General features: G+C 41.2%; 4 protein-coding genes across 10 annotated transcripts; 1 reads left to right on the top strand and 3 right to left on the bottom strand.

Moving 5' to 3' along the window:
* Nucleotides 1–1051: 1051 nt before the first annotated feature.
* On the bottom strand, nucleotides 1052–4961 carry LOC308364275 (ras-related protein Rab-25-like; the record flags this gene model as incomplete). The annotated part of the gene is made up of 5 exons (XM_080837347.1): nucleotides 1052–1176; nucleotides 1412–1492; nucleotides 1788–1981; nucleotides 2392–2587; nucleotides 4934–4961. The coding sequence occupies 5 exons, from the start codon at nucleotides 4959–4961 to the stop codon at nucleotides 1052–1054; spliced, it is 624 nt and encodes a 207-aa protein (XP_080693473.1).
* Nucleotides 4962–6079: 1118 nt separating this feature from the next.
* scn1bb (sodium channel, voltage-gated, type I, beta b) lies at nucleotides 6080–13779 on the bottom strand. Of its 6 annotated transcripts, none has more exons than XM_080837342.1 (8): nucleotides 13448–13775; nucleotides 12853–12901; nucleotides 12312–12490; nucleotides 11512–11678; nucleotides 11040–11277; nucleotides 7651–7792; nucleotides 7080–7151; nucleotides 6080–6856 (listed from the first exon to the last, which is right to left on the bottom strand). In XM_080837342.1, exons 3-7 carry the CDS (start codon nucleotides 12391–12393, stop codon nucleotides 7085–7087), a joined length of 696 nt encoding a protein of 231 aa, XP_080693468.1. In that variant the 5' UTR covers nucleotides 12394–12490; nucleotides 12853–12901; nucleotides 13448–13775; the 3' UTR covers nucleotides 6080–6856; nucleotides 7080–7084. The 6 variants fall into 6 exon arrangements, with proteins under 6 accessions (XP_080693468.1, XP_080693469.1, XP_080693471.1 ...); XM_080837343.1 differs by having other exon boundaries at nucleotides 12853–12898; XM_080837345.1 differs by having other exon boundaries at nucleotides 13728–13759.
* A 786-nt stretch (nucleotides 13780–14565) lies between these two features.
* LOC308364272 (uncharacterized protein) lies at nucleotides 14566–20368 on the bottom strand. 2 transcript variants are annotated; one of them, XM_080837339.1, is made up of 8 exons: nucleotides 20316–20368; nucleotides 17381–17582; nucleotides 17188–17290; nucleotides 16538–16680; nucleotides 15789–15982; nucleotides 15315–15474; nucleotides 14999–15234; nucleotides 14566–14900 (listed from the first exon to the last, which is right to left on the bottom strand). In XM_080837339.1, exons 2-7 carry the CDS (start codon nucleotides 17562–17564, stop codon nucleotides 15014–15016), a joined length of 1005 nt encoding a protein of 334 aa, XP_080693465.1. In that variant the 5' UTR covers nucleotides 17565–17582; nucleotides 20316–20368; the 3' UTR covers nucleotides 14566–14900; nucleotides 14999–15013. The 2 variants fall into 2 exon arrangements, with proteins under 2 accessions (XP_080693465.1, XP_080693464.1); XM_080837338.1 differs by lacking the exon at nucleotides 20316–20368 and adding an exon at nucleotides 19124–19127.
* On the top strand, nucleotides 19701–24207 carry zbtb22a (zinc finger and BTB domain containing 22a). Its single transcript, XM_080837336.1, has 4 exons — nucleotides 19701–19999; nucleotides 21019–21234; nucleotides 21565–22396; nucleotides 22623–24207. The coding sequence occupies exons 2-4, from the start codon at nucleotides 21028–21030 to the stop codon at nucleotides 23621–23623; spliced, it is 2040 nt and encodes a 679-aa protein (XP_080693462.1). The 5' UTR covers nucleotides 19701–19999; nucleotides 21019–21027; the 3' UTR covers nucleotides 23624–24207.
* Nucleotides 24208–24660: the final 453 nt, after the last annotated feature.

Genomic DNA, 24660 nt, shown 5'->3' with positions numbered 1-24660 from the left:
GCACATTCTTTCTTAATGTATCAGTGTGAGGAGATCCCATTACAAGCACTTTAAAATGTGTCAGAAGGAAATGTTTATATTCAGTTAGTGTGATACCCATACCAGGGGCAACAGCAGGATACAGTTCAAGGTTCGCACACTCAAGACAGTTGTGCCAACATAGAGTGCCCCCTGCACAACCTAAGTGGCAGCAGCTCATTTTCCTGAAACGTATAGAAACCAGTCATAAATGTCAACAGAAGTGAATGAGAGTGCCTAGCGCATGGAGCAGTGTGACATAGACTGCACTGTGAAACTAGCCACATAATGTGTGGCCCACATTTGACTAGAAATCTGTTGATGGAACAGTTTTTTTATTATGTAACTTAGCCTACTTAATGGTAGTTTGGACTGTCCCAGCCAAAACATGATTTGGCTATAACGTTGCTGTTGTTTAAAATATAAATGCATCCCTTTTTGAGCCGTACGCTTAATGATATGACGGTTGTTAATATTGACATATTGGCAAGATTCCCATTTTTATATTAAAATTGCCATTTTCATTGGTCGCAAAAAAAACAGCTTAACACGGCATCTTTAAAATCATCCTTAACCTCGTACTTTGATGCTGACGTAGAGGTGATTGGTTTGTACATCCCTAGGTCATGAAATGGATGGTTCACCTCCCGAGCCCCTGCCTGTGAGCTTGAGTCTCATTTTCTATTAATGATTGAGACTCGTCATTCATGGGAGTTTACACCAAGACAGTGTACTGTGTACAAAAAACTCACAACCGTTTTGTATGGCACTTCTGTATTGCTCAACAATGCAAAATCTATTGGGAGAGTGAGAGAACATGAAATCTGTCGCAAAAGAGTGCAAAACCTGTATGAGCCTGAAGGAACTAAATCAATCCTTTGTAAGCAAATGCAGTTAAGTGTTTTAGAAAAGTATTTCCAACTGTTGTTTTATGGTTTTCATATTTCAGAAATTAAACCAGTGAGTTACTCGAAATGGAATATTTTTTTTATTTACATTGATTAAAAAATAAAAAGTGGGGAATAAAATCGAATCAGGAACCACAGCAGGATCTGCCCTCTTTCTGGGCTTCGCTTGTGGGGCCAATAGGAGCTGAAAGGGACACAGCACTAATGGATCCCCTGGTGACCTCTCTGCTGGACACTTTCCTATGGATCTCTGGGTAAAAAAAAAAACATTAAAAAGGTCATATTTGTAGGTCAGTAAACTGCTATCATGTATACTCAGCTAGAACACAGCTATTAGTGGTTTAAGTTTCCAAGTTTAGCCTACATTAAGCTGAATGGCAGGTGCTACTGATTACTAGAATCTCTCTGATTATAGACAGCTGCATGGCATTATGTGGAGTCTTTGTGCTAATGTGCTCTTTAGATGATGAAAGTACATATAAGACCTGTTAAGACTTCAAGGAAGGCAGATTCAACATTTGTGGATTCCAAAGCTGATGTCTCCATGAACAGCAAACCTTTACTCTCTGTAAAAGCACGTTAATGTATTAGTATTTTTTGTGTTATAATATACAGTTATCCTGTGATGTATTCTGAAATGCTGATGACTGACTGATGTATTCTGGAATGCTATTAGCTGACATAATGTTAAAGTTTTATTTAATTATTTGTTAGTCTTACAGTTTATATTCTTCTGGACAAAACAATTGCTATGAGACATTACTATTTCACTCAAGAGGGGCAACATAGAGAAAACCCTGCTTTTATTGAGTAAGACATGTCGCCTCTTGGGACGCATCAAAGGCAAAATGCTGAAGGCACCTGCAAAGACTTTGGCCTCATCTGTTGGCACGGTGCGTTGGGCCTCCAGGTCGTTCTTGTTGCCCACCAGCATGACCACGATGTGAGGGTCGGCGTGGTCATACAGCTCCTTCAGCCAGCGCTCCACATACTCATAGGTCAGGTGCTTGGTCAAGTCATACACCAGAAGGGCACCTACTGCTCCTCTGTAGTACCTGAAGGAACATCCCCATTGGCAGTCAACTTCATTGTCCATGTATTCAAAACTCTGTGAGTAGATTAGCAGCTGATTTATTTGAATAAAAGTTTCATAAGAAGATTGTAGATCAGTGGGTTTATTGGAGACATTATAAGGTGAGAATAGGAGTTCAGGTAATCACGCTATGTATTTCCCATCTTGATGTCTTTTGTGACCAAGGAAAGATCAATTGTTACAAAGCCTTTGCAGATACAGAAACCCTTCTCCTTAAAAGCCCTTTGTTGAAAACAGATCCTTTTACAGGGGTTTCAAAGAGGCCTATTTCTCAGATTTTTCAGATCGTTTGACATCACACCTCTCTAAGACGGTTCATGCAAGGCATTGGCCTTATAAAATCCACCATAGAGTTATAAACAGACAACTCACGCAGAGGTGATGGCTCTGTAGCGCTCTAGGCCAGCCGTGTCCCATATCTGGGCTTTGATAACGGTGGTGTCCAGCTGGATGGTCCGGGTGCTGAACTCCACTCCAATGGTGGTGCGGCTGTCATGGTTAAACTCGTTTTTAGTGAAGCGAGCCAACAGGTTGCTCTTTCCAACTCCTGACTCCCCGATGAGTACCACTGCAGCATTAGATCAAAGGGTAAGTAGCTTGAAGTATTACTCTCAAGTGAAATTGATGCCATTTGCCAACAGAGGACCAGTAACAATGGGAATGATCTCTATGCAGGCAGGGCAGTGTGGAACATTCAACATTTGAAGGGCCATTGGTCTGTGTAATGTAAATTCACGGTTAAAATTACCACAATCTTCAGAGGAAACTGAGTTCAGAGTTCCCACTACTCAAAGCACATAGTGGATACAAAATACTTACATGAATACGTGACATTGGCATAATAATTCCTAATCTTGTGCCAGGCTGTACTTTCCTTACCTTTTTCGAAGAACTAAAATACCACCTCCATTTTTGAACACTGATGAAGCAGTTCATTGAACTGGACAAATCTTTTGCATGGACAAATGTTAAGGAAATCATTCCTAGTCCTAATTGTAGATGGAGCAAACGTAATGCCTAAACCAATGACTGTTAATAGACTCTAAATCCAATCTATGGTCTGTCGCTATCACACCCACTTCAACAAGCTGGAATGGTCGGATAAGGAAGTAGGCTGTTTTCCACTGCAGGGCCATTATGGGCATTTGAAGGCATTTTATGTACATTTATCGACCGCAGGAACCGCCACTGTAGGACCTCTTTCAAGGGGTATTCCACTCAGAGTAAGTGGTGAACCTACTAATAGAAGAGCCCTATGGTTTCGCTCTCCCAGCAAAACAAATCCATAGCGCTCCTCCTTTTAGGAGGTCCACCACTTACTCTGAGGTACTCCCAGGCTTGTCACTAAACCAAGCACTTGCCCCCTAGGCATATTTTCTGGGGGGGAAAAGTATCTACTCCAGGCCAGGTAGGTTTCTATGTGGCCCTTTCAGTGATAAGGTTGATGCTGAATAATTAAATGCCACGTGAATGGAAGAAAACAAATGCCATGGACAACCTTGGGGTAGTCCTAACATTAAATGGTCTGATGTTGGTGCTGCTGGATAAATAAGCTACTTAACTTTTTGCCAAGGTCGGAATTGCAACGTGATCAAAGAGCAAAGGCTATATCAAGTAGGTCCAGTAGCTCCTACAACGCAATGGAATCAGGCTGGAAGGGACAATCCTGTACACGAAACCTGGGTAGTGCCCTGAGTTACTGCAATGGAAGACTGCCTTTTTCTGATGCTGGACTTGGCAGCGACAGAAAGTCTGTTCGGAGGTTTCAATTAGGGTTTTGTGTTTATTGTGCCACCCACTTAAACCAGACTTAAACCACTCTATTGTGTTTCTGTCTTTTGAAATGCAGGAGACACGTCAGATAGACAACACACCCAGAGCAGGTAAGGCCCGGTCTCACACTTCTTCCACTTACTGCAACACCCTAGTAGTCCAGGGCTTAGTACACTGAATCTGGACTTAAAGTTGCTGAAAAATCAACTTTCTAATCAAAAGAGTGGTATAGGTGATATAGATCTAAGGACAGTTTTTGTGAATTATATGTTGAAAAACATATCTACCTACAATCTACTCAACAATATGGTTAGTTATCTATGATCCATCTCTTTACATATTTAAAGTCTTTATCTTTGAGTGTGTTTTCATTCAGTATGTAAACTGTGCAACACTTTACCATCTGTGGCCTTGCTTATCTTTCATCTGAGAGGAGCTCATGACAGTGGAGGAGGAGATTGATCCACTCACAGTGGCGTAACGTAGTAACGACGGGCCCAGGTGCAGGCTTTTATGACGGGCCCTAGTCAGTGGCGTAAGGCAGTGGTTCCCAAACATTATACTGTCCCGTACCCCGTAACCACCGCCGCCACCAATCCCCCTCCCCCCGCACACATATTCTGCCTATAACACTTAAAACTGTGGAATTGTCAGGGTAGATCAGTAACCGCCGCCACCACGCCACCTCCCCCCCAGGCACATATTCCGCCTCAAGCACTTGAAACTGTCATGGTAGGTCACTAGCCTCCCTGTAGCTATTTTTAACTATGCGACTTAGCTAGTCAGACTTTTTAGATTGACATAAATATGTCTACGGGCCCCCAAGACCCAGAGGCCCTGGTGCAACTGACCCCGCTGAACCCCCTATAGTTACGTCCCTGTCCACTCAGGAGTTTCTCATTCATTGCCACACTAATGAGCATATTTGATTCTTTAAACTATATTTCCCACATAAAAAAACTTTCTTGGCTTCAAACTGATGTTGGAGTTCTTGGGTACGGCACAGCAGAGAGGTGGAGTTGATGTTGATGTTGACATTCACATTAAACAACAGCAAACATCACAACAGCTCTTCCCTCCTGATACCTAAATAACTAGCATTCCAGTTATTTGCCATGAATCAAAAAACTAAATAACTCACCCTTAAAGACAAAGTTGTATGTCCCCATACTAGACCCAAGCTGTGAACATATAGCAGCCAAATCATGTACAGGATATCCCTGTGGAGGAGGAGAGGAGAGTAAGTGAACTCCTCTGGAGGTTCCTGGCTTGCTGAACAGGCTGCACCCTGGAAGGAAATATGCAGCCCAGCCAGCCTGAGTGTCAGCTGGGGAGACAGGAGGGGTGTGGTACGGGAGCAGGTGGAACCGGAAGAAGAGCTGACGAACAGACACAGACAATGATATCTCTTCCCTCAAGGGAGGTGAATCCGTTTAACCCTCCCATATCAACCTGAATACCTGTACTTCAGGTAGAGTCAGAAGCTACAGCAAAGCCAAAGCCTATTCAGTTCCCAAAGAACATGCACCTATGATATTTTTATATTGTTTTACTCTCTACAGCCGATGATGGCTAAATGGAAAATGTAGCATTAAGCTGATGCAGGGGAACAAGGCTAAAAGTTGTTAATTTTACTAATACCTTATTTTTTTCTCAAAATATTAAAGGTCTAATCCTCAATTATAATCCAATACACTTTTTTTCAAATTCAACACTTTTCTCCTCATGGTTCTGCTGTCCTTTAGCTTCTGTGTATTCATAAAATAAAGTCTGGTGTTCATACACAGTTTTAGCTCTGAAAATGGGAAATTAAGAAAGTGGATCGGACAGAGCAGTACACTATTCCAGCCAATTTATACAATGCTTCAGCAGAACTGAAGGGGGTGTATTTGATTTTGCTGTTGAGTTCAAGCATGAACAGTATTTCGCCAGGACTGAAGACTGCACATTAAACTGAAACTTAAGTTCCTGATACCCACAAAATATAAAACAATACTAAATAGACACATATTAGGGAAGTAAGATTTCTTTTAATTTGCTTATATGACAGCTAAGATCTCAGTAACTCATCTCTGTAAAATGTCTCTTGATCAAGTTTTCAATTTTCTGTACTATATTATTCATACAACCTGACTGATAACATGTTTACTACATTTGGCAGGCATAGGTTTCTTTTTTTCCTTGACATGTTTTTGGACAAAATGTGCATTATTAATTTGTGTGGTATACTTCCATGATTGCCCTTGGGCCATGCATACACAGTATTGCTGGGATATCAGTGCAAAAGTGCCTAAACAACAACAAGTATTATTTAATGATATCCAACAATATAGATTGCATATTCTAATTACAGTACACATTACAAAAAGAACATTGGATAACATACATGTCATACTGAAAACACTGATTATTCGCTATTCAGTCTTCCCTTTATTTCATTCATTTCACATTGTAACTGTATATGTCATTAGTTCAAAAAATGCTGTCAAGGAGTGATTGAATTTACAATTGTGTCACCATAGTAAAACTTAGTTAAGTGACTTTGTTGTGCATTAACATAATACTGTGATCATGTGCGTAAATTTGATAATGTGCTGACAATGGCATGGTATTAGTCCAAGTTTCATAGGCTCAGAGAGGCTAATTTGTTTTTCAAAGACATCCAAAGCATAGGGATGGATTTTGGTGCAACTTATTATACTGACTCCCACCTTTTGGATGGAAATAATACAACATATTACGTTGTCCATCAAAGCGAGATATTGCACTCAGTGCAATTTGATGACATATTTTATAGCAACATTGTTTTATGATTCATGTTTCCGTTTCACATTTCATTTTCAGTTAAGTATGGCTGTTAACCAACTGTATATAATGTTGCACATGCTAATGGCAATCATTGCAATCATGCAAATTCCTTCTTTTGGATGCTGTAACTCATAAAAGACAAAAGTAGTCTAAATCAGAGGAACAGGATGCATCTTCACAATGTTTCCATGCACAGGTAACAAGTTGATATAGATCCAGTTGATGAGGAGATGACCAGAATGCTGTTAAGATAGACCTGAAATGAAATTAGGAAGAAAACATGTTGCATAGAATGAACAAGCTAGAAGTGACATACAGTAACATGCCCATTAAGGAACATTATTGACATATTACTCAGTTCCACAAAGATGGAATGAATTCTATCAAAGTCAAAGAAATATGTTTATGTGGTTGTCAGAAAAGAGGTCAGAGGTCGGCCCTTTGAAATAGCTTTCCTAATGGAGTTTTGGCAAACATACCTGTGTTATTCTGCTACTTGCACTCCAGCACAGTTGTCTTTGCTTTCAGAAGCTATTGCTACATACTCTTCCCTGTAAAAGAGAAGGTTCACAGAAACAAATAATATAAATTCCTGTGGCATTTCCACACAAAAAACCTAATTCAAAATAAATTAATTAATTAATTTCACACAGGATGCAGGTCCTACAGTATGATATAGTATTTTGTATTGTATATAGTATTTATTTTCAGTTTTGTGGGTGGCAGGTCCTTGACAGCACAAAGGACAATACAAAGGGAAGCCAAATAGTCATTAGGTGAATGCATATGAAAATAGCAAATAACGACATTACGAAAGAATAAACTAGGTTAAGGAGATTTGGTTTTTAGGTTTTCATTGAGATAAAAAAAACAAACAAACATTTAAACTGTCTTTTAAGTGTAGGTTGGTGGTGTGCCTTTTATCAATCTATGCAACAACAAACCTTTCGTCCAGATGTCTATGAAGTGTGCCTGAAAAATCTGATCTAAATCTTTCTCTCAGAAAAAAAAGAGAAGAATGTAAGATGGCAAATATTCTGAGGCACTTACGCGCTCGCCCGCATCGCCTCCTCTCCGTGCGCCATGATCTTCTTGTAGCAGTATACCATCTCCACCGCTAACCAGACCTGTAGCCCGATGATGGACACATACATCATGACCTCTGACACGATGGAGGCTGTACTTCGGGTTGCTGTGCACACAGAAGACAGTGGAGATGGTGAGAATCTAAAAGATGGTTCACTCACATTAACACTACTGAGACAGAACCATGTATGAGAAATCTGTAATCCCTGCCTATTCAGTATGGTTAGCTAGCTAATGCCACCATCATGCCAGCTGGTCTCAATTATAAATCCTGGATGTTTAAAATGACAGTATTATATCAACAGTACGGTGCTGATTTTCAACAGCTGTTCTGCTCACCTCTAAAGGCCTCAATGAACTTCTTTTCGTTCAGCTAATGGGACATCCAGACTACACACCCTTTCAGTTGCTGGTAATACAGTGCTTGTCACAGGCATTATCAACAATGCTGATCTGATATACAGTACTTAGTTAGATACAGTGGGGAAAATAAGTATTTGAACCCCTGCCGACTTCGCAAGTTTGGCCACTTGCAAAGAATGTGTGATCTAGAATTTTAATGGTAGGTGTATTTTAACAGTGAGAAACAGAATATCAACAAAAAAATCCAGAAAACTGCATTTGATAAGATTTATGACTTTATTTGCATTTGATGCAAAAAATAAGTATTTGAACCCCCAAGCAAACAGCAAGAATTCTGGCTCCCAATGGCCAGTTATGTGCCCAAAAAGCACACAGATTAGTCCTCATTAGGTCTAACAAGGTATACCTGATCTCAACTGGTGACCTGTATAAAAGAAACCTGTCCAAAGAATCATACTTCACACCTTCAACCTCACCACCATGGGCAAGACCAAAGAGCTGTCCAAGGACGTCAGAGATAAGATTGTAGACCTGCACAAGGCTGGAATGGGCTACAAAACCACCGGCAAGCAGCTTGGTGAGAAGCAGATAACTATTGGTGCGATTATTCATAAATGGAAGCAACACCAAACAACTGTCACCCGCTAGGTCTGGGGTTCCATGCAAGATATCCCCTCGTGCGGAATCAGTGATCATTCGAAAGGTGCAGAATAACCCCAGAACTACACAGGGGGAGCTTGTGAATGATCTCAAGGCAGCTGGGACCAGAGTCACCAAGAAAACCATTGGCAACACACCACGCCGTCATTTTTTGAAGTACTGCAGCACTCGCAAGGTCCCCCTGCTCAAGGAAGCGCATGTACAAGGCCATCTGAAGTTTACCATTGCACACTTGAATGATTCTAGGGAGGATTGGGAGACAGAATGTGGTCAGATGATACCAAAATCAAGCTCTTTGGCATCAACTCGACTTGCCGTGTTTGACAGGGGGGGGAATGCTGAATATGACCCCAAGAGTACATCATACCCACCATCAAGCATGGAGGTGGAAACATTATGTTTTGGGGCTGTTTCTCTGCCAAGGGTACAGGACGACTCCACCGCATCAAGGGGACTATGGATTGGGCCATGTACAGTGGGGAAAATAAGTATTTGAACCCCTGTTGACTTCGCAAGTTTGGCCACTTGCAAAGAAATGTGTGATCTAGAATTGTAATGGTAGGTGTATTTTAACAGTGAGAAACTGAATATCAACAAAAAAATCCAGAAAACTGCATTTTATAAGATTTATGACTTTATTTGCATTTGATGCAAAAAATAAGTATTTGAACCCCCAAGCAAACAGCAATAATTCTGGCTCCCAATGGCCAGTTATGTGCCCAAAAAGCACACAGATTAGTCCTCATTAGGTCTAACAAGGTATACCTGATCTCAACTGATGACCTGTATAAAAGAAACCTGTCCAAAGAATCATACTTCACACCTTCAACCTCACCACCATGGGCAAGACCAAAGAGCTGTCCAAGGACGTCAGAGATAAGATTGTAGACCTGCACAAGGCTGGAATGGGCTAAAAAAACACCGGCAAGCAGCTTGGTGAGAAGCAGATAACTATTGGTGTGATAATTCATAAATGGAAGCAACACAAAACAACTGTCACCCGCTCTAGGTCTGGGGCTCCATGCAAGATATCCCCTCGTGCGGAATCAGTGATCATTCGGAAGGTGCAGAATAACCCCAGAACTACACAGGGGGAGCTTGTGAATGATCTCAAGGCAGCTGGGACCAGAGTCACCAAGAAAACCATTGGCAACACACCACGCCGTCATTTTTTGAAGTACTGCAGCACTCGCAAGGTCCCCCTGCTCAAGGAAGCGCATGTACAGGGCCATCTGAAGTTTACCATTGCACACTTGAATGATTCTAGGGAGGATTGGGAGACAGAATGTGGTCAGATGATACCAAAATCAAGCTCTTTGGCATCAAGGGGGGAATGCTGAATATGACCCCAAGAGTACATCATACCCACCATCAAGCATGGCGGTGGAAACATTATGCTTTGGGGCTGTTTCTCTCCCAAGGGTAAAGGACGACTCCACCGCATCAAGGGGACTATGGATGGGGCCATGTAACGTGGAATATTGGGCTTGAACCTCATTCCCTCATTCCCTCCCATTGAAAACACAACCTTAAAGATTTGGAGAGGATCTGGAAAGAGGAGTGGACCAAAATCCCTCCTGAGATGTTTGTAAACCTGGTGACCAACTACAACAAACGTCTGACGTCTGTGCTTGCCAATAAGGGTTATTCCACCAAGTACTAAGTCATTTTTGTCTGTCAGTTTTGGGGGTTCAAATACTTATCTTTTGCATCAAATGCAAATAAAGTCATAAATGTTATAAAATGCATTTTTCTGGATTTTTTTGTTGATATTCTGTTTCTCACTGTTAATATACACCTACCATTACAATTATAGATCACACATTTCTTTGCAAATGGCCAAACTTGTGAAATCGCAAGGGGTTCAAATACTTATTTTCCCCACTGTATACTCTAACTAAGCTTCATGTTCCAGATGTCACTTGTAGTCAAGGCTGCCCAATCTGACCCCACAAAGTGCTCCGTCGGATTTTAAACTAGCTAAGCAGAAGCACTGCCAGTCACATAAATAATGAGATTGATACGTAAAGGCAGGTATGTCTCTGCATAGTGATAATGCACGCCTACAGCCACACAGGCCCTTGAAGACTGTTCACCCACATTCAAACCAATCAAATTAATGTCTCAAAGATACAGACATTCTAACCCTTTGGGGTGTATTGCTTAATTTCCCTTAACGTCAATCTCCTTCTCTTTGATATTTATGGTCAAATAATGAATTCATGAATTGTACACTGGTTTGAGGCACTCAATGATCTTTAATTCTACTCTTCTAGTTCTGTATAGCAGAATTCAATGTATTTTAATAGACTAATAGGTTGACATCAAACCTTTGGCCACCACAGTGAGCTGGACGAACTTGTTGACCTCTGTGTCATATTCATAGTGGTCATAGTTCAGGATTCGGTTGAACAGGCAGCGGTAGACTCCGCTGTCATTGAAGGTGACGTTGGTGATGTAGATGGATGCATCCTGGATATCTATAGTGTTTTGGCTCCCGAACCACTCCAAGCGATCTTCAAAGCGGTCATCTTTAATCATCGAGTTCTGGCCGTCGTAATTATATATCTGGGAACGGTAAGAAATATGAAGCCTGAATCAATTAAGATGCCACTACCTTGCAAGTTATATATGTATATGCTCACAGATGCATATCCGACTTTCAGTGCCTAGGATCAGTTTGAGGACATCAACACACTGCTTTTTCTCACTGTCATCACCATTTTTGAGTGTTCTCCGGTCACCCCAAAACATTTGATGGGCATCCACCTCTCTTCAAAAAACAAAAACAAAGCTACTCACGGGAACAAATTCTGCTTCTCCTTTGGTCTTGAAGAACCAGTCTATGGTTGCTTCGGAAGGCACCTCCCCCCTCATCTTGCAGGAGATGCATCCCAGCTTGAAGGGTTCGCCGGCCACCGCCTCTGTGTCAGAGTCCACCTCAGCACAGGCTCCACTGACCAAGGAAACTAAACAAATGGGGAAGAAACAGATGGCACCTTACATAGACCTTACATAGAGATCTACCATGAGCAAGGACCACACAGTACTTTTACTCTTTAATGCTGTGGTCCGGTCGGAAATTACCGTTTTAATGACAGTTTAAAATGACAGACAATTTCTTCTTGAACTCAAGAGTTTTTCTCGTGGATACATGTAATGTAATTCAGACCTTTGACCAAAGACACAAGTGTTATACTGTAATGTTGTCAAATTCTGTCTATTTTATGCATATTTCTAAATGTGTGTTGTTAATTCTTAAATACATTGTTTAATTTATTTAGATTTAACCAACAGTTGTATGCATGTCAAAATATTTAGTGAATTTCCCTTATGTGGTACAACATCATGAAAAGGAGGCCTATAAACTAGAAATAATTTTTTTCATAAAAAACAACTACTTGCGCTTGCAGAAAGTTTTGAATCAAAATAAATCAAAATCAAATGTTTGCAAAAAACATTAACATTTATGCCAGGCCGGAACACAGAACCAAGATGATTGGATTGGTGGTCTTTTTACCAACCCCAATGGTATGGAATGCATGGTTGAATACACGAGACAAACTCAGGGACTAGACCAGTCAAATAAATTGCACACTTACCATACATTGTACAAAACAAGGCCAAGAGGAAAACACGCGCCGGAGACATTTTCACTTGGGACCAGTCCAGTTTACTGCACATGTGATAAACTCCTCTGTGAAGAAGACTTAGACCTTCTTGCTTTTGTCACTTCTTCTGTTGAATCTGAAAATCTTCAGTTCATGTAAATGTCTGGCCCCTACATACAAGGAGGCCATATAAGTTGCAGTGATGTGAAACAATTCTCAAAGGTGTGCTTTATATTCGTAATAAAGCAGCTCTCAGCAGGGTCTTTTCAAAAAGAGCAAAAACAAAGCTGATAATGATGGTCTCCACCTACTGGATTGAACCTTTTGCCCTCAACAAACAGGCCATAAACAATAACAAAACCGACACCCTACTCTCTCCAGGAAGACTGTCTGAGTTCTGTGAAATGACAATGTAAAACTTAAATTGATCTGCTTTTAAAATCTCAGATCATGCCAAGCTATCAATAACATTTGACAGGAAACAAGACTCAGCTTAGAATTGAAATAAGTGCAAAATTAAACAAAGGCCTACCTTACAAAGGTAAAAGTGCTTCTTATATTTGGCTCATTTGTTTCAACTGCTAAAACAAAAGATTCAATGTTAACATCAACATTGATGTCTATATTGCTTACATTACTTTTTGTAGTAATTCATTTCACAGTTTTATAAAATAAAAAAACTGTCTACTCATCACTTTCAACAACATCAATTGCACGTTCGTTAAACCCCGAAATGTGTCCAATTTTTTCCCGAATGTTTACCCTAAGAATGATCTTATTCCCTGAGTTTGCTTTATGTAGGCCGTAGGTTCTCTTATTACATGTATTTCATTTTTAACTTCCGAGATGCACTGGGCCTACCGCCACGGCAGAAATAAAACGAAGTGGCCCACACAAATACTACATCGGATATAAAATTTTCCCTTCAGCTAAATAAAATATAATTTCATCATAATCTGGTATCACCAATTTAATTAAGGAAACGTTTTAATCAGGTAAATAGACTACACTTGAGTACGCAGCCTTTGTAGTCACTTAAAATTAATTTAAGAATCTAAGTGCGTGCAGAGACGGTTATGTATACTAGGTTATTTCAGATATGGTCCATCAGCAATTCAGAGGCTCACATTACTGTCCTTTCGCTGCCCTTCACAAATGTATTCCTCTTGGTTTCCCCAATTCTTCCCCTCGTTTCCGGTGAAAATTCCTCTTTTGAGTGGTTACTCAGGTTTTATTCATCTGACATCACAGCCATCCAGCAAATCAAAAAAAAAAATCTATAGCCAAATATTTAGGCTAATCTACGTCTCTAACCCGAAATAGCATGATGAGAAAGACTGTCATTGTGCCCTGACCCTAGCAACAAAAATGCAAAGCCAAATGTAAAACGCCACCGTAAATGCGCACTTCTGTTTCCCAGTAGCTGAGACAAACGTCGCGCCCGACGCTCCGGTGGCGTTGATCTCAGAGTGAGGCTGCGTCTGATGCATTGCGGTAAAATGTGCAGGGGAGGAATTGAGCATGGGCGATGATACTCAAAAGAAGCCCGTGGTTTATTCCACGAGACCCGGGAAATCTAAATGGCGAAGATGTCACTATCTCACGCCATACTGTCATACATCGCCTCTATTAAGAGCAATGGCATTCAACCATAGGCTCTCCATCATTTAATACCTCGTCAGATGTCTGCACTTCAAAGTCATCTCAGTAGAATACGTACTGCCTAAACGTGTCAAAGTTTAAATGTAAATAATACATTTAATCCTTGTGTGAAGTCATGTAGGAGAAACGAAACAAAAACGATTAAAGGTTAGCTACCTGAAGCACAATACATCAATGTATTTGATTTCAAACAATCCCAAATGAGCCACAAGAACTCCAGGGGAGCAGCTTACCTGTGTCTGAAGGAGTTTCTGCAAGTTACTAAATCTGAGAACTCTGAATATTAGGCAATGTATTCAACTAACCCATGACATGAGTCGTTCTGCAATTGGTTTCACTATAATGTGTCAATCGTTTTGATACCAAAAGGATCATGATCATTTCACGTCTATGATTGATGAATGCAAAACCCTATAAAATGTCAAGGGATCCCAAACTTTTTCTTTCAACATCAAAACAAGATAATTTGATGTTTTTTTTTTTTTTCTATTATCATCTCTAATTAATAATGCTGTGAAATACAAACACAAATATAACCCAACCATTAGAGTACAGAGCCTTTATTGTTATGTTTCAACAAGCATGATTACAGCACTCACACAGAAGCATTGAGCAGGTCGGAGGAAACAGAAGAGACACTAGATATATACTAACAACCTATGGGTAATACCTGTATAATGTATACACACATATGAGCTCTGTATCCTCATATCTAATAACCAAAACATTACAACTAATAACAAAAATAATCCTTTAAAAAGTATTCATTTAAGGATTGTTTGGCATCCACTCATTTTTGTTGTCCGATGTGCCGTTTTACCACCTTTTTGTCCATTGCTGGATGCAGCCGCTGTTTAATTGCCACCTGAAATTTTACATCCGAGGATTCGGAGGTAAATTGATTTTGTCCAACTGCTCCTAACAGAACAACATAAAGTGCAGCCCCATTTTAAATATTATTAGAATCTCACTGAATGTCTTTTTTGTGTCTTTGAGAATTTTTTTGTTAAACATACTTGTCAAAATAGCTCTCAATTGAAAGGAGTGGTAGGCTCTCTTTCCATTGACGCCTCAGCAGCGGTTGAAGGTGTTGAGGGTGTTGAGGGGGTTGAAGGCACCCACTCAATTTGTCTCATTTGACGTGCCTTTCTCCCACCTTCTCTGTCAGCCGCAAGCTGTAGCCACCGTTTAATTGCACCCTCGATTTCCATATCCGAGGATTCTGCGGTCATGCGGTTTTGCCGAACAGATCCTATGGAAATATTGAATCCTGGTAACCCACCTCTAAACTGAGTATTTTCATGCATTTTAAGAATACTTCACTTTACTTACTTGTCAGCACGTCTTTTAATTGAAGGGACTGGAAGGCTGTCTTGCCATTGATGCCTCTCCAGTTGATCTTCAAGGCAAGTGTGTTGGTGAGAAGGTGACTCATCATCCTCCACACACAGTCCTTGACATTCATTCCACCTCTTAGAGCCAATGTATTGATCTGTGAAATGGTGTTCAATAATAAGAGGAAAACATTTATTATTTTCTGTATAACATTTTTCAGGATTACTTGAATGTATAATTGTTCTTGTAAGTAAGTAGGTTAGTGTGTGAGTGAGTGAGTGCTTAAGTAGGTAAGACAGAAAGAAAGTAAGACAGTAAGAAAGAAAGAAAGATGGACGGATGGATGGATGGATGGATAGATAGATAGATAGGGGACAAAGAGAGCTACAATACATGAGTAGTTATTCCAATCCACATGATAGTAGTGCATGTCACCAGCTCATGATGCAACTCCACGGTGAGTATGCTCACCAATTTATGTTTGAGGTCAGAGCTAAAGAGCAGCCGCGCCTCCAGGTCAAGCAGAGTGTCCAGCTCCTTTAGTGGAAGAAGACCCGGCTCCAGTTCGTTGTCTTCGTTATGTTGCGGAGGCTCTATGGTCCTAGAGATGACATTCAGCTGCTCCAGGATCAGCTCTTGGTTTGTGAGTAGATTATGTAGGAGTGCTAAAAGAGATGATGGGAATGTTTGTTTGGGCATAATTACAAGATGCATTTAGACATGTAGTGTGTGGGGGGGTGGGGGTGGATGGATTGGGTTTTAATGTAGGTGGGAAGGATTTGTGTGCTTAGTGGGCCTGAAATGTTATAAACCAATCCAATGCATTTTGAAAGCAGAGTTATATGTACCAGTGCAAACTCAAGCAGGAAACAGCTGAGCTGTGCTTTTGTGAAGCGGCATGTGGGTTTTAATTGTCACTGTCAGCCCTTGACCATATACTAACATCTAAACATTTTATTTCCTACAATGTACGCACATCACAAAATGCCAAGGTCAAGTCTGAGCATGCAGAACTAACTGCTATCAAAGCAACATCTTTTGACTGCTAAAGGCTGATTTAGGGTAGTTTTAGACGCAGAACCGTAAGCACGTAATTTACCCAAGGAACTTGTTTTAGACAAGTTTTGATTTACGGTTCCTTAAGGTTTCCTAGGTTCATCTAAAACAGACCATATATCACCCTTAACACGTAAGAGGTAATGTCAGTACTCAATACTTACAACAGACTGGATCAGTCCCCCTGCTGTTTGTCTCAGGCATGGCAGGAATGTCATTAGGGGACCCACAGTGCTGACATATGACTGTGGGTGCATTGGATGGCATGCCGTCATGCATTTGTTCACTGTCCTCAGAATCATTCATCCTACAAATTGTTACACAAACATAAATGTTCCAAGTCAATATCTCAAAGGCAAGTAATAAGAAAGAAAATGAACCATTTGAAGTGGATTGTCTCGAAGCATTGAGATCTAATCCTTCATTTTCTGAACAAGGGGGTTCAACTGGATCATCAATTCCATCATAATCATGAAAGCATGTGATTTTAAATAGACTATCATGTATGACTTTCACTGTGTGACTGTGAAACTGGATCACCTCCCTCTACGTCTAGCATTCTTTCTGTCGCAATACAGCTCATCAAATAGAATCCAATCCTTAGAAAACGAATTATTTGACTAAATGCAGCATAATATAAGCATATAATATGTTGTGTAAGTCCCTATGTGTACCCAGCCTGTTGTAAGTCTTCAATATTAATTATAAGCATATTGTATTTTCTATTTGTTGATATTCATGCAGAAATATCATTTTAATTATAGCTCCTACAATGCAATTATAGTATGGCTTAAGGTGAAGAAAAACGCCTTACATCATTTCCCGCTTTCGTTTGGAACTCCCAGGTTCAAGTTCTGAATGAAGATCAACTTGGTCCTCGACCACTGACAGCTTCCTGTGTGCATCACTGTAACTGACTAATAACGACACGGAAGACATTTACTTTCACAACACAAAAGCTCCCAATGTTGTTATCATATCATGTTTACATTATCACATATAAATACCTGCAGTGTGCACTAGGTTTACTTTAAATGGGATCCAGTTGGCACATGGCTGCTCCTGGCACCTTGAGGCTTTCAGGATCCTTTGGGTTTTGTAGGGAGGCCATAGACAAACACCATCCTTGACCCAGTTAGCTGGCACTACTTCCACCTCTTCAGTGTCAACAAATTTCACGATGTGATACATCTTGGTGCAGTAATGGGCCTGAAAATGCATGAGATCAAACAGTATGTGTAGTATAGTCAATTGGGTACAAAGTACTCCTAGACGGCATTTAAAACTAACTAAAGCAGCATTAGTGCTTGCCAACTTTTACCAGCCAGTAATTCTAATCCTGCACGCAAGGATGGCCAAGAAAGGGTGCTTTTCAAGCTACAACACGTATGTTTTGAGGAGGTTGAAAATTATGTAATATAATTCTATCAGACGTTTTGTTGGCATTGTCATAAGTTGAAAGCCACATATACTTGTTAAGGGATGTTAAAGCGTAATTTATGGCCGTCTGTTTACGGAGACATGGAGAGAACTCTCCGTTGTGGCAAACTCTCTCCGAGCACCTCTCCGTGGCCTGACGTGCACCTCCCAATTTTTGTAACTATCCGTCTCTGTCAATACATCGCTGTTTACCTTGTGGGTAGTAGTATGCCAACAGCCGATAGCTGGCTCAGACACCTCGCAAATCCCCTCAGACGTATTTTCCAGTTACAATAACAGGTTTTTTTTTTACATTGCACAGTGTGGATTTCTCAGTAACTTTTAAAAAACTAAGCAAAAGGTCAAACAAACTTAAAGGCCAAAATCTGTTTCATTGCAAAGCAATTTTTTTTTTTTTAAGGAGGCGGCTGAACAAACTCAGTAGATGATCGTATTTGCACATACAAGTTGTTTGTTTTACTCTTTTTTGCTTTGCTTTTTTTTTTTTTGCTTCGAGTTACTGAGAAATACACACTGTGCAATGTGAAACCCCTGTTATTGTAACTGAAAAATACGTCTGAGGGCATTTGCGAGGTGTCTGAGCCAGCTATCTAAAGTTGGCATACTACTACCCACAAGGTAAACAGTGAGGTATTGACAGATTGACAGAGTCTGATAGTTACAAAATTTGGGAGGTGCACATAAGCCACAGAGAGGGTTTGCAATGTCGGAGAGGGCTCTCTGTGTCTCCGTAAAAGGACGACCCTGAATTGGGTTTAAGGCTCATCACCCAACTGATAAGTTTTAACAGAAAATAAGCAGTGGGTTTTCAGTAACATCAGAACTTAATACAACTAAACATAAGATAGTTTTGGTATTTTAAAAAGCCTGGGGAGAAACACTTAAATCTGGGAACACACACATCTAGGAAACATGCAATGGGGTAATTAGTAGGCTGTTGTGTGCAAAGCATTCATTAAGAGTAATGCAATTGGCATGGCTCTTCAGGAAGATAACTACCATAAGTAGAACTACATAGTATTTTAAAGAAGAGAACCAACCAAGATCCTTATTCGATAACATGATGGTATACTCATATCAGTCTTCTTCAATCTCACCTTCACCACAAGCCATTCTCTCAATCCATATGTCTGTTTAACAACAGCCACTACATTCAAATATGATGTGAAATAATCCGGTTCTCAGTCCTCACCAAGTAGGCTACCACTTAATGCTGGTCTACTTCAAATGTATCAACACCTAAAACACTTGAGCCTGAACCATTTAATAAAGAATATATTGTGATAGCAGAATGAACTGTATTGACATACCATAAACTACACGTTCTGCACAGGTGTACCTGCACATATACACACACACAAACGTATACAATAACTAAATGACTTCACATCACAAACACAACCTAACCTTTTAAGTTACTCAATGATAATGGATGATAGCCTTTCTAGGCCAAGTGAAATGGCAAATGACAACTACGCGGCGTTTATTTGTCATTTAAGAAAGTGTGCTATTTTCGTCTAATAACTGCATAATAAGAAACTTGTTAGAATAATTAAATTAACTTGCTATCTATCGTATTTGTATAAACAGACCTGGTTTTACAGGAATGTGTGTTTAGGCCTGAATTTAAGCATTACTTTGTGTTGCTACGTTCTTTTGTTCGGATCAAACTTGTTGAAGCTCATAAAATTATTGCTAAATGTAAGATCTTTTAATTATATGATATTATACATGTTATCGAGGATATTGGATGTGATAATAGTCATACGATTTGATGTTGAACGAGAAAAGCGTCAGGCTATTTATTGCTAAGGTTGGTCCATTCAATTCCTTTTAGGAAGAGAGACGTAATGCTACTGTACAACGCTCGGTTTACAGCCAGTAGCTAACAATAGTAACGTTATTCTTCAATGGCGAAATATCGATAGCCGTAGAGATGCCAAGAAGTGAAGCTGAACAGCAATGTCTTGGGTCACATGTCACCCCTGCATTAACGCAAAAGAAGACGGAAGAATAACCCCTGAAAGCAAATTTAAAAGCGGCGTAATATTAAGCAAGCCGGATTGGATAGCTAACGTTAGCTAACCATCTGGCTAGCTGGAGGCAGCAGCTAACGTTAGCCAGTTGAGTTAGCCATTCTCGGACGTTCCTTATTAGCTAACGATAACTAGCTGCGTCTTCGAAGGGTAAGGTATTTTTCTTAAGTTTTGGTGGTACTACCCACTAATATGTTTAATCTACTTTGATTTTGATATTTAGGGAAAACATGTATCATCGTTAAAGATCTGCTTAGTCTGGTGGACAATCCATGATCAAGTTAGCTAGCCATCTAGCCAAAGTTAGCTTGATCAGCGGACTCTCTGCAGTGCCGCTGGACTAGACAATCGAATTTGTTACATTGTATCACAATTGTTGCTATTTTACGCGTGCCAATCGATCAATTTCGCTACATTTAACAAAATAAATTGCAAAGAGTTCTTAATCAAGAATCTGATGAGTTACCTTATCGAGCTAGAATGCTAGCTTCTCAGTTTTGTAGCACATGCAGATAGCAGCTGTCTGGAATGGATCCGGCCCTAATCCGGCGCAGATCCGGTGGATCTACGCCAGATAAGGGCCGGATGCGTGCCAGAACCAGCTGCTTGCTGTCAGGAGGGGGAAGTTCTAGGTAACGGAAGATAACATTAGATAACTTAACTCAGGCATTGAATCTGGCCCTGGCAACGAAATCAGAGCATGTTAAAGTTACATATTTGCCAGAAATGTGTCTCATTACTTAGCTAAGTAGCCAGCCTGCTACCTGGCTAACCTTGGTGTTACTGTTGAGATCTGTAACGAGACTAAAGCCCAACAGTAGGAGCTACGGCTTTGCTTATTTACGAAGTCAGATAAATAGTATCGCTTGGTTTTGTTGGCATACAATTTCATTTTTTTTTAAACAGGCTCAAACGTCCTGTTTGTCCATGCCTGTAATAAGGAGAAGTTGACATCTTTGTAAAGCTAGCCGTAGGACAGAATCCATTCAGTAATGTGCAAATGACTTTCACATAATTGAAATTCGATTGTAACTCAGTATTATTGGGGTGGTTGACAAGTATAACTGCATGCTGTTCCATAGACTGTGGCTACGGTTAATTGTATGCAGGGATACATAGATTACATCTGTGCTGATATCTGAAAAAGTACCGGTGCGCTCGACTTTCAGGCCTGACCAATGGACAGGGGTTGTAGAGGGGCCGCCGCCCCTTCTGGCACAGCAATACAAGTGTGCTTTCCGGATGTGCAAGGACTGCTCCTGGAGAAGCTGAATCAGCAACGAGAAGATGGCATGCTGTGTGACCTTTCCATCCACGTGCAAGGACAAGTGTTCAAGGCCCATCGCTGCGTCCTTGCAGCGTCCTCACCCTACTTTCATGACCAGGTACGGCTATAGTAGTTGGTAGTCTAAATACTGCATAATTCTGAAGTAAATGAACTTGCCCAGTCCAATAAGATGATGGGTACCAGTAACTCACACATGGATAAATAATAATATTAATTAAAAAATGAATAAATCACCCAGCAATCGAGAACAAAACCACAACATTTGCTACAAACATAATTGCTTGTGTCATTGGTATGGTATTATTCATGACAAAGCATTCCATCTAGGTATCTGTAGAAAACGCAAAATATCTTATTGACACCATATACAGTCCTGGTATTCTTTCATTATTTAGTGTCTCTGAAATCTGTGAAATTTCTCTTTCAGGTCCTCTTGAAGAATGTTACAACTGTGTCTCTCCCATCAGTCATGGACCCTCTAGCTTTCCAAAGTGTTCTGAGCTCTGCCTACACCGGGCAGCTTAGTATAGTCCGTGAGGACATCGTCAACTACGTCACTGTAGCTAGCTTCCTGCAGATGTGGCATATAGTAGACAAGTGCACAGAGGTTTTAAAGCAGGTGCGCCCCTTAGTGGAACCAAGTCCAGTGGAAATCACACCACCTCACGGAGGCTCGTCCAGGCACCAGTCCCCAAGTAGTTCAGACTGCTTCTATGTAGACCAGGAGGACAAGGGCAGGGAGAAGGGCCAGGACTGCATATCATCCCTAGAGAAAAGGTCCAGGGGCATTGAGCAAAGGGGACCCCTGCCCCCCTTGGCTACCTGGAGGCGGCCACACCTGGCCTCCAGGTGGCGGGCTCGGTCGTCCCCGCAGTCTGAGTCCTTCAGCCAACCCCACCCACTGGGCTCTGGGTCTGTGTTCAGCCCTGGGAGCAATGAAGACCCTTCAGCCAGTGAGGGAGCCAGTGGTGGTAGTGGCCATACACATCCCCCTGGCCCTTTAGTACACATGGGGAGAGGATCAGAGACTGTTCCCACTCGACTTGAAGGGCTTGCTGACCCTTCCCACTTGAGAGAGAAGACACGGCTGAAGGGAGCACTCGTGAGTCGTAAGAGACAGCCGAGCTGGGGCCGAGAGGGAAGGGAGGACGAAGGGCTCCAGGAAATCCAGGGTGGTGAGAGAGGGACCGAGGCAGATGAAGGTGTGGGTGAAGGTTTAGAAGAAATCACAACGAAAATCCAAAGGGCACAGCGGTCTGGTGAGTGCTTGTTTGGAAATATGTACATGCTGATGTGTATGTTATAATATTGTGTATAACGAAAGATTATGTTGGGAAATTATGCTTGTGCCTGCTGTGAGTTGATACATAATGCATGTTGATCAATACTGATGAGTTTGCTTTCACAGAAAGAACCACAGGCCATTAAGATTGACCTAGCTAGGGTTCATATCCTGTCGTTACACAAGTGTTTGTCTCTCTGTAGGAGACTACACACCCAGCACGGCACCACTGGAAAGACGAACAGAGGCCTTTGAAAAGGAGGAAGGAGAGGCTAGGACTAACATAGGCCTGCCAGACCCTGCAGAGGACCGGGAGCCACTACCCTGTGGGTCTGGTCTGTGCCCACCTCTCCCTGCCCAGGATCAGTGGCAGGCAAGTCCATGGCTTCACCAGAGAGACTACAGAAGAGAGCAGGAGGATGAGGTGGAGGAGGCCTTTGAGCACCTGGGAGATGGTGTGTTCGGCAGGGAAACGTACGACGAAATTGAGGATGGGACTGGACAAGTGTCTCAAAGGCCCTTGTTGCCATCCCCGGATGACGGCCAGTTCATCCCCGGCCAGTCGGACCTCAGCTGGGTCGCCGGCAGCCAACACTCGCCATCCTCCACCCCCTTTCATCCCTCCGCCTCGCCCCCAATCCCCTCTTCCTCGTCTCCACAGCCCAATGCCACGGGCCCATACACAGGCAGGCTCCACTTCTGTCACTGTGGCAAGGCCTACACACTGAAGAGCATGCGTGATCGCCACGTGAAGATGCAGCACCTCAACCTCAGACCCTTCTCTTGCCCCGTGTGCTCCAAATCCTTCAAGATGAAGCACCACCTCACCAAGCACCTGAAGACCCACGGCAGCGTGCGGCCCTACGAGTGCGGGCTGTGCGGGAAGAAGGTGGTCTGGAGGGACAGTTTCCTGCGACACCAGGCCCGTTGTGAGCGACTGACTAGAGCCGGAATGGCGGTCCCTGCTGTTGATGGAGCAGACGTTGGAGATGATGGTTACATTCCACATGATGGTGAAAGCTTCCTGTCTGACAGTAGTCATGTGAAAGTGGAAAAGATGGACTTTAATGGAGAAGAGGTGCCTGTTATGGATGGGCTAGACCATATGGCATTTCTGTCAGGTGGGGGCAGTAACTTAGCAACTCCAGGAAAGACACTGGATGGACATGTTTTAAAGCAAGAAGAAGGGGAGAGATTTAGCTGACTTTAGAACAGATCTTTGTTGACTGTAAGCACCTGCAGGTTTTATAAAATCTTAGCTACCAAAGTTAGACTATCATGAGCGTTTATTCAGGAAGGGCCAAGGAATGTTATCATATCCTTATTGGAGAAGTGACAAAATATATGTTTTAATATCTGCAGAGGTTCATATTTGTAAAATTGTAAATAATTACTAATTTTTTTTAGATACACACTTCACTGTAAACGATTGATCGATTGAAACATTATGTAAGCTGTCATTCATGTTTTAACCACGTAATTTATATATTTGCATTTCACACAATGTTTAATTTGTTTTGGCTCTCTCTGTTTTTTTGGCTGAGTTGCTATCAGCATGAAATAACTGGGAAACAGCTGTACAGTCTGAACTTGCTTTTAAGAGGTATTTGAGCAATTAATGTACACATATTTTGTGGAATAATGGTTCTTTAAAGTGCTGTATCTCTGGTATATAAGAACTACCTAAAGGTCTGCTCTCTTCACAAATGTAAATAGTTTACACACCTTAGCATTTTACAACTTATTCCTATTCCCATTCATTAAATGTACTGCATTTATTGACTTCACTGAAGAACCACATGATTATTTTCAGTCTAAAAGACTCCATAATGGTTACACAGCCATTTTACTCCATTTTATCAATAATGTTTTGGTCCTTATTAAATCAGTACCATCTGACCACTTTGGATGCGTACTTCCTGTGTTGATGCACAATTCACAGCTATTTCTCATGACCTCTAAATACTGGTGAACTACAGGAATCTACAGGTTTGAACCTTACAGTTTTAGAACATCAAATGTGTCTGTATGTTGCATGTTTTGTTTATACATGATATTTCATTCTACAAGCAGAACAAATCTTTTTCAGGAACACTTGTGGGAGGAATTAGCTATTTCTTTACCATTTTCAAAAGAAAAACAGCACATGAAAGAACCAGTTATATCTCATCAGTCATACTCAATCAGTGTAACTCATCCCATGGAAGGGATTGAAGAGTTAATATGACATGCAGCAGATTA

This window comes from Sprattus sprattus, assembly GCF_963457725.1.
Source record: "Sprattus sprattus genome assembly, chromosome: 4".
Lineage (NCBI taxonomy): Eukaryota > Metazoa > Chordata > Actinopteri > Clupeiformes > Clupeidae > Sprattus > Sprattus sprattus.
Note: the sequence above shows the minus strand (reverse complement) of the source record. Positions and strands in the feature narration are given on the sequence as shown.

Coding starts and splice junctions, on each gene's coding strand:
- scn1bb (XM_080837344.1), bottom strand. CDS start 12,393: ATGTGCAGTAAACTGGACTGGTCCCAAGTGAAAATGTCTCCGGCGCGT. Junction 11,679..12,311: donor CTTGTTTTGTACAATGTATG/GTAAGTGTGCAA, acceptor CCATTTGTTTAG/TTTCCTTGGTCAGTGGAGCC. Junction 7,793..11,039: donor GCTCACTGTGGTGGCCAAAG/GTTTGATGTCAA, acceptor CTGTGTGCACAG/CAACCCGAAGTACAGCCTCC.
- LOC308364272 (XM_080837338.1), bottom strand. Junction 17,291..17,380: donor AAACCTAGTGCACACTGCAG/GTATTTATATGT, acceptor TGTCGTTATTAG/TCAGTTACAGTGATGCACAC. Junction 15,475..15,788: donor CTGACCTCAAACATAAATTG/GTGAGCATACTC, acceptor ACCATTTCACAG/ATCAATACATTGGCTCTAAG.
- zbtb22a (XM_080837336.1), top strand. CDS start 21,028: ATGGACAGGGGTTGTAGAGGGGCCGCCGCCCCTTCTGGCACAGCAATA. Junction 21,235..21,564: donor CACCCTACTTTCATGACCAG/GTACGGCTATAG, acceptor TTTCTCTTTCAG/GTCCTCTTGAAGAATGTTAC. Junction 22,397..22,622: donor CCAAAGGGCACAGCGGTCTG/GTGAGTGCTTGT, acceptor GTCTCTCTGTAG/GAGACTACACACCCAGCACG.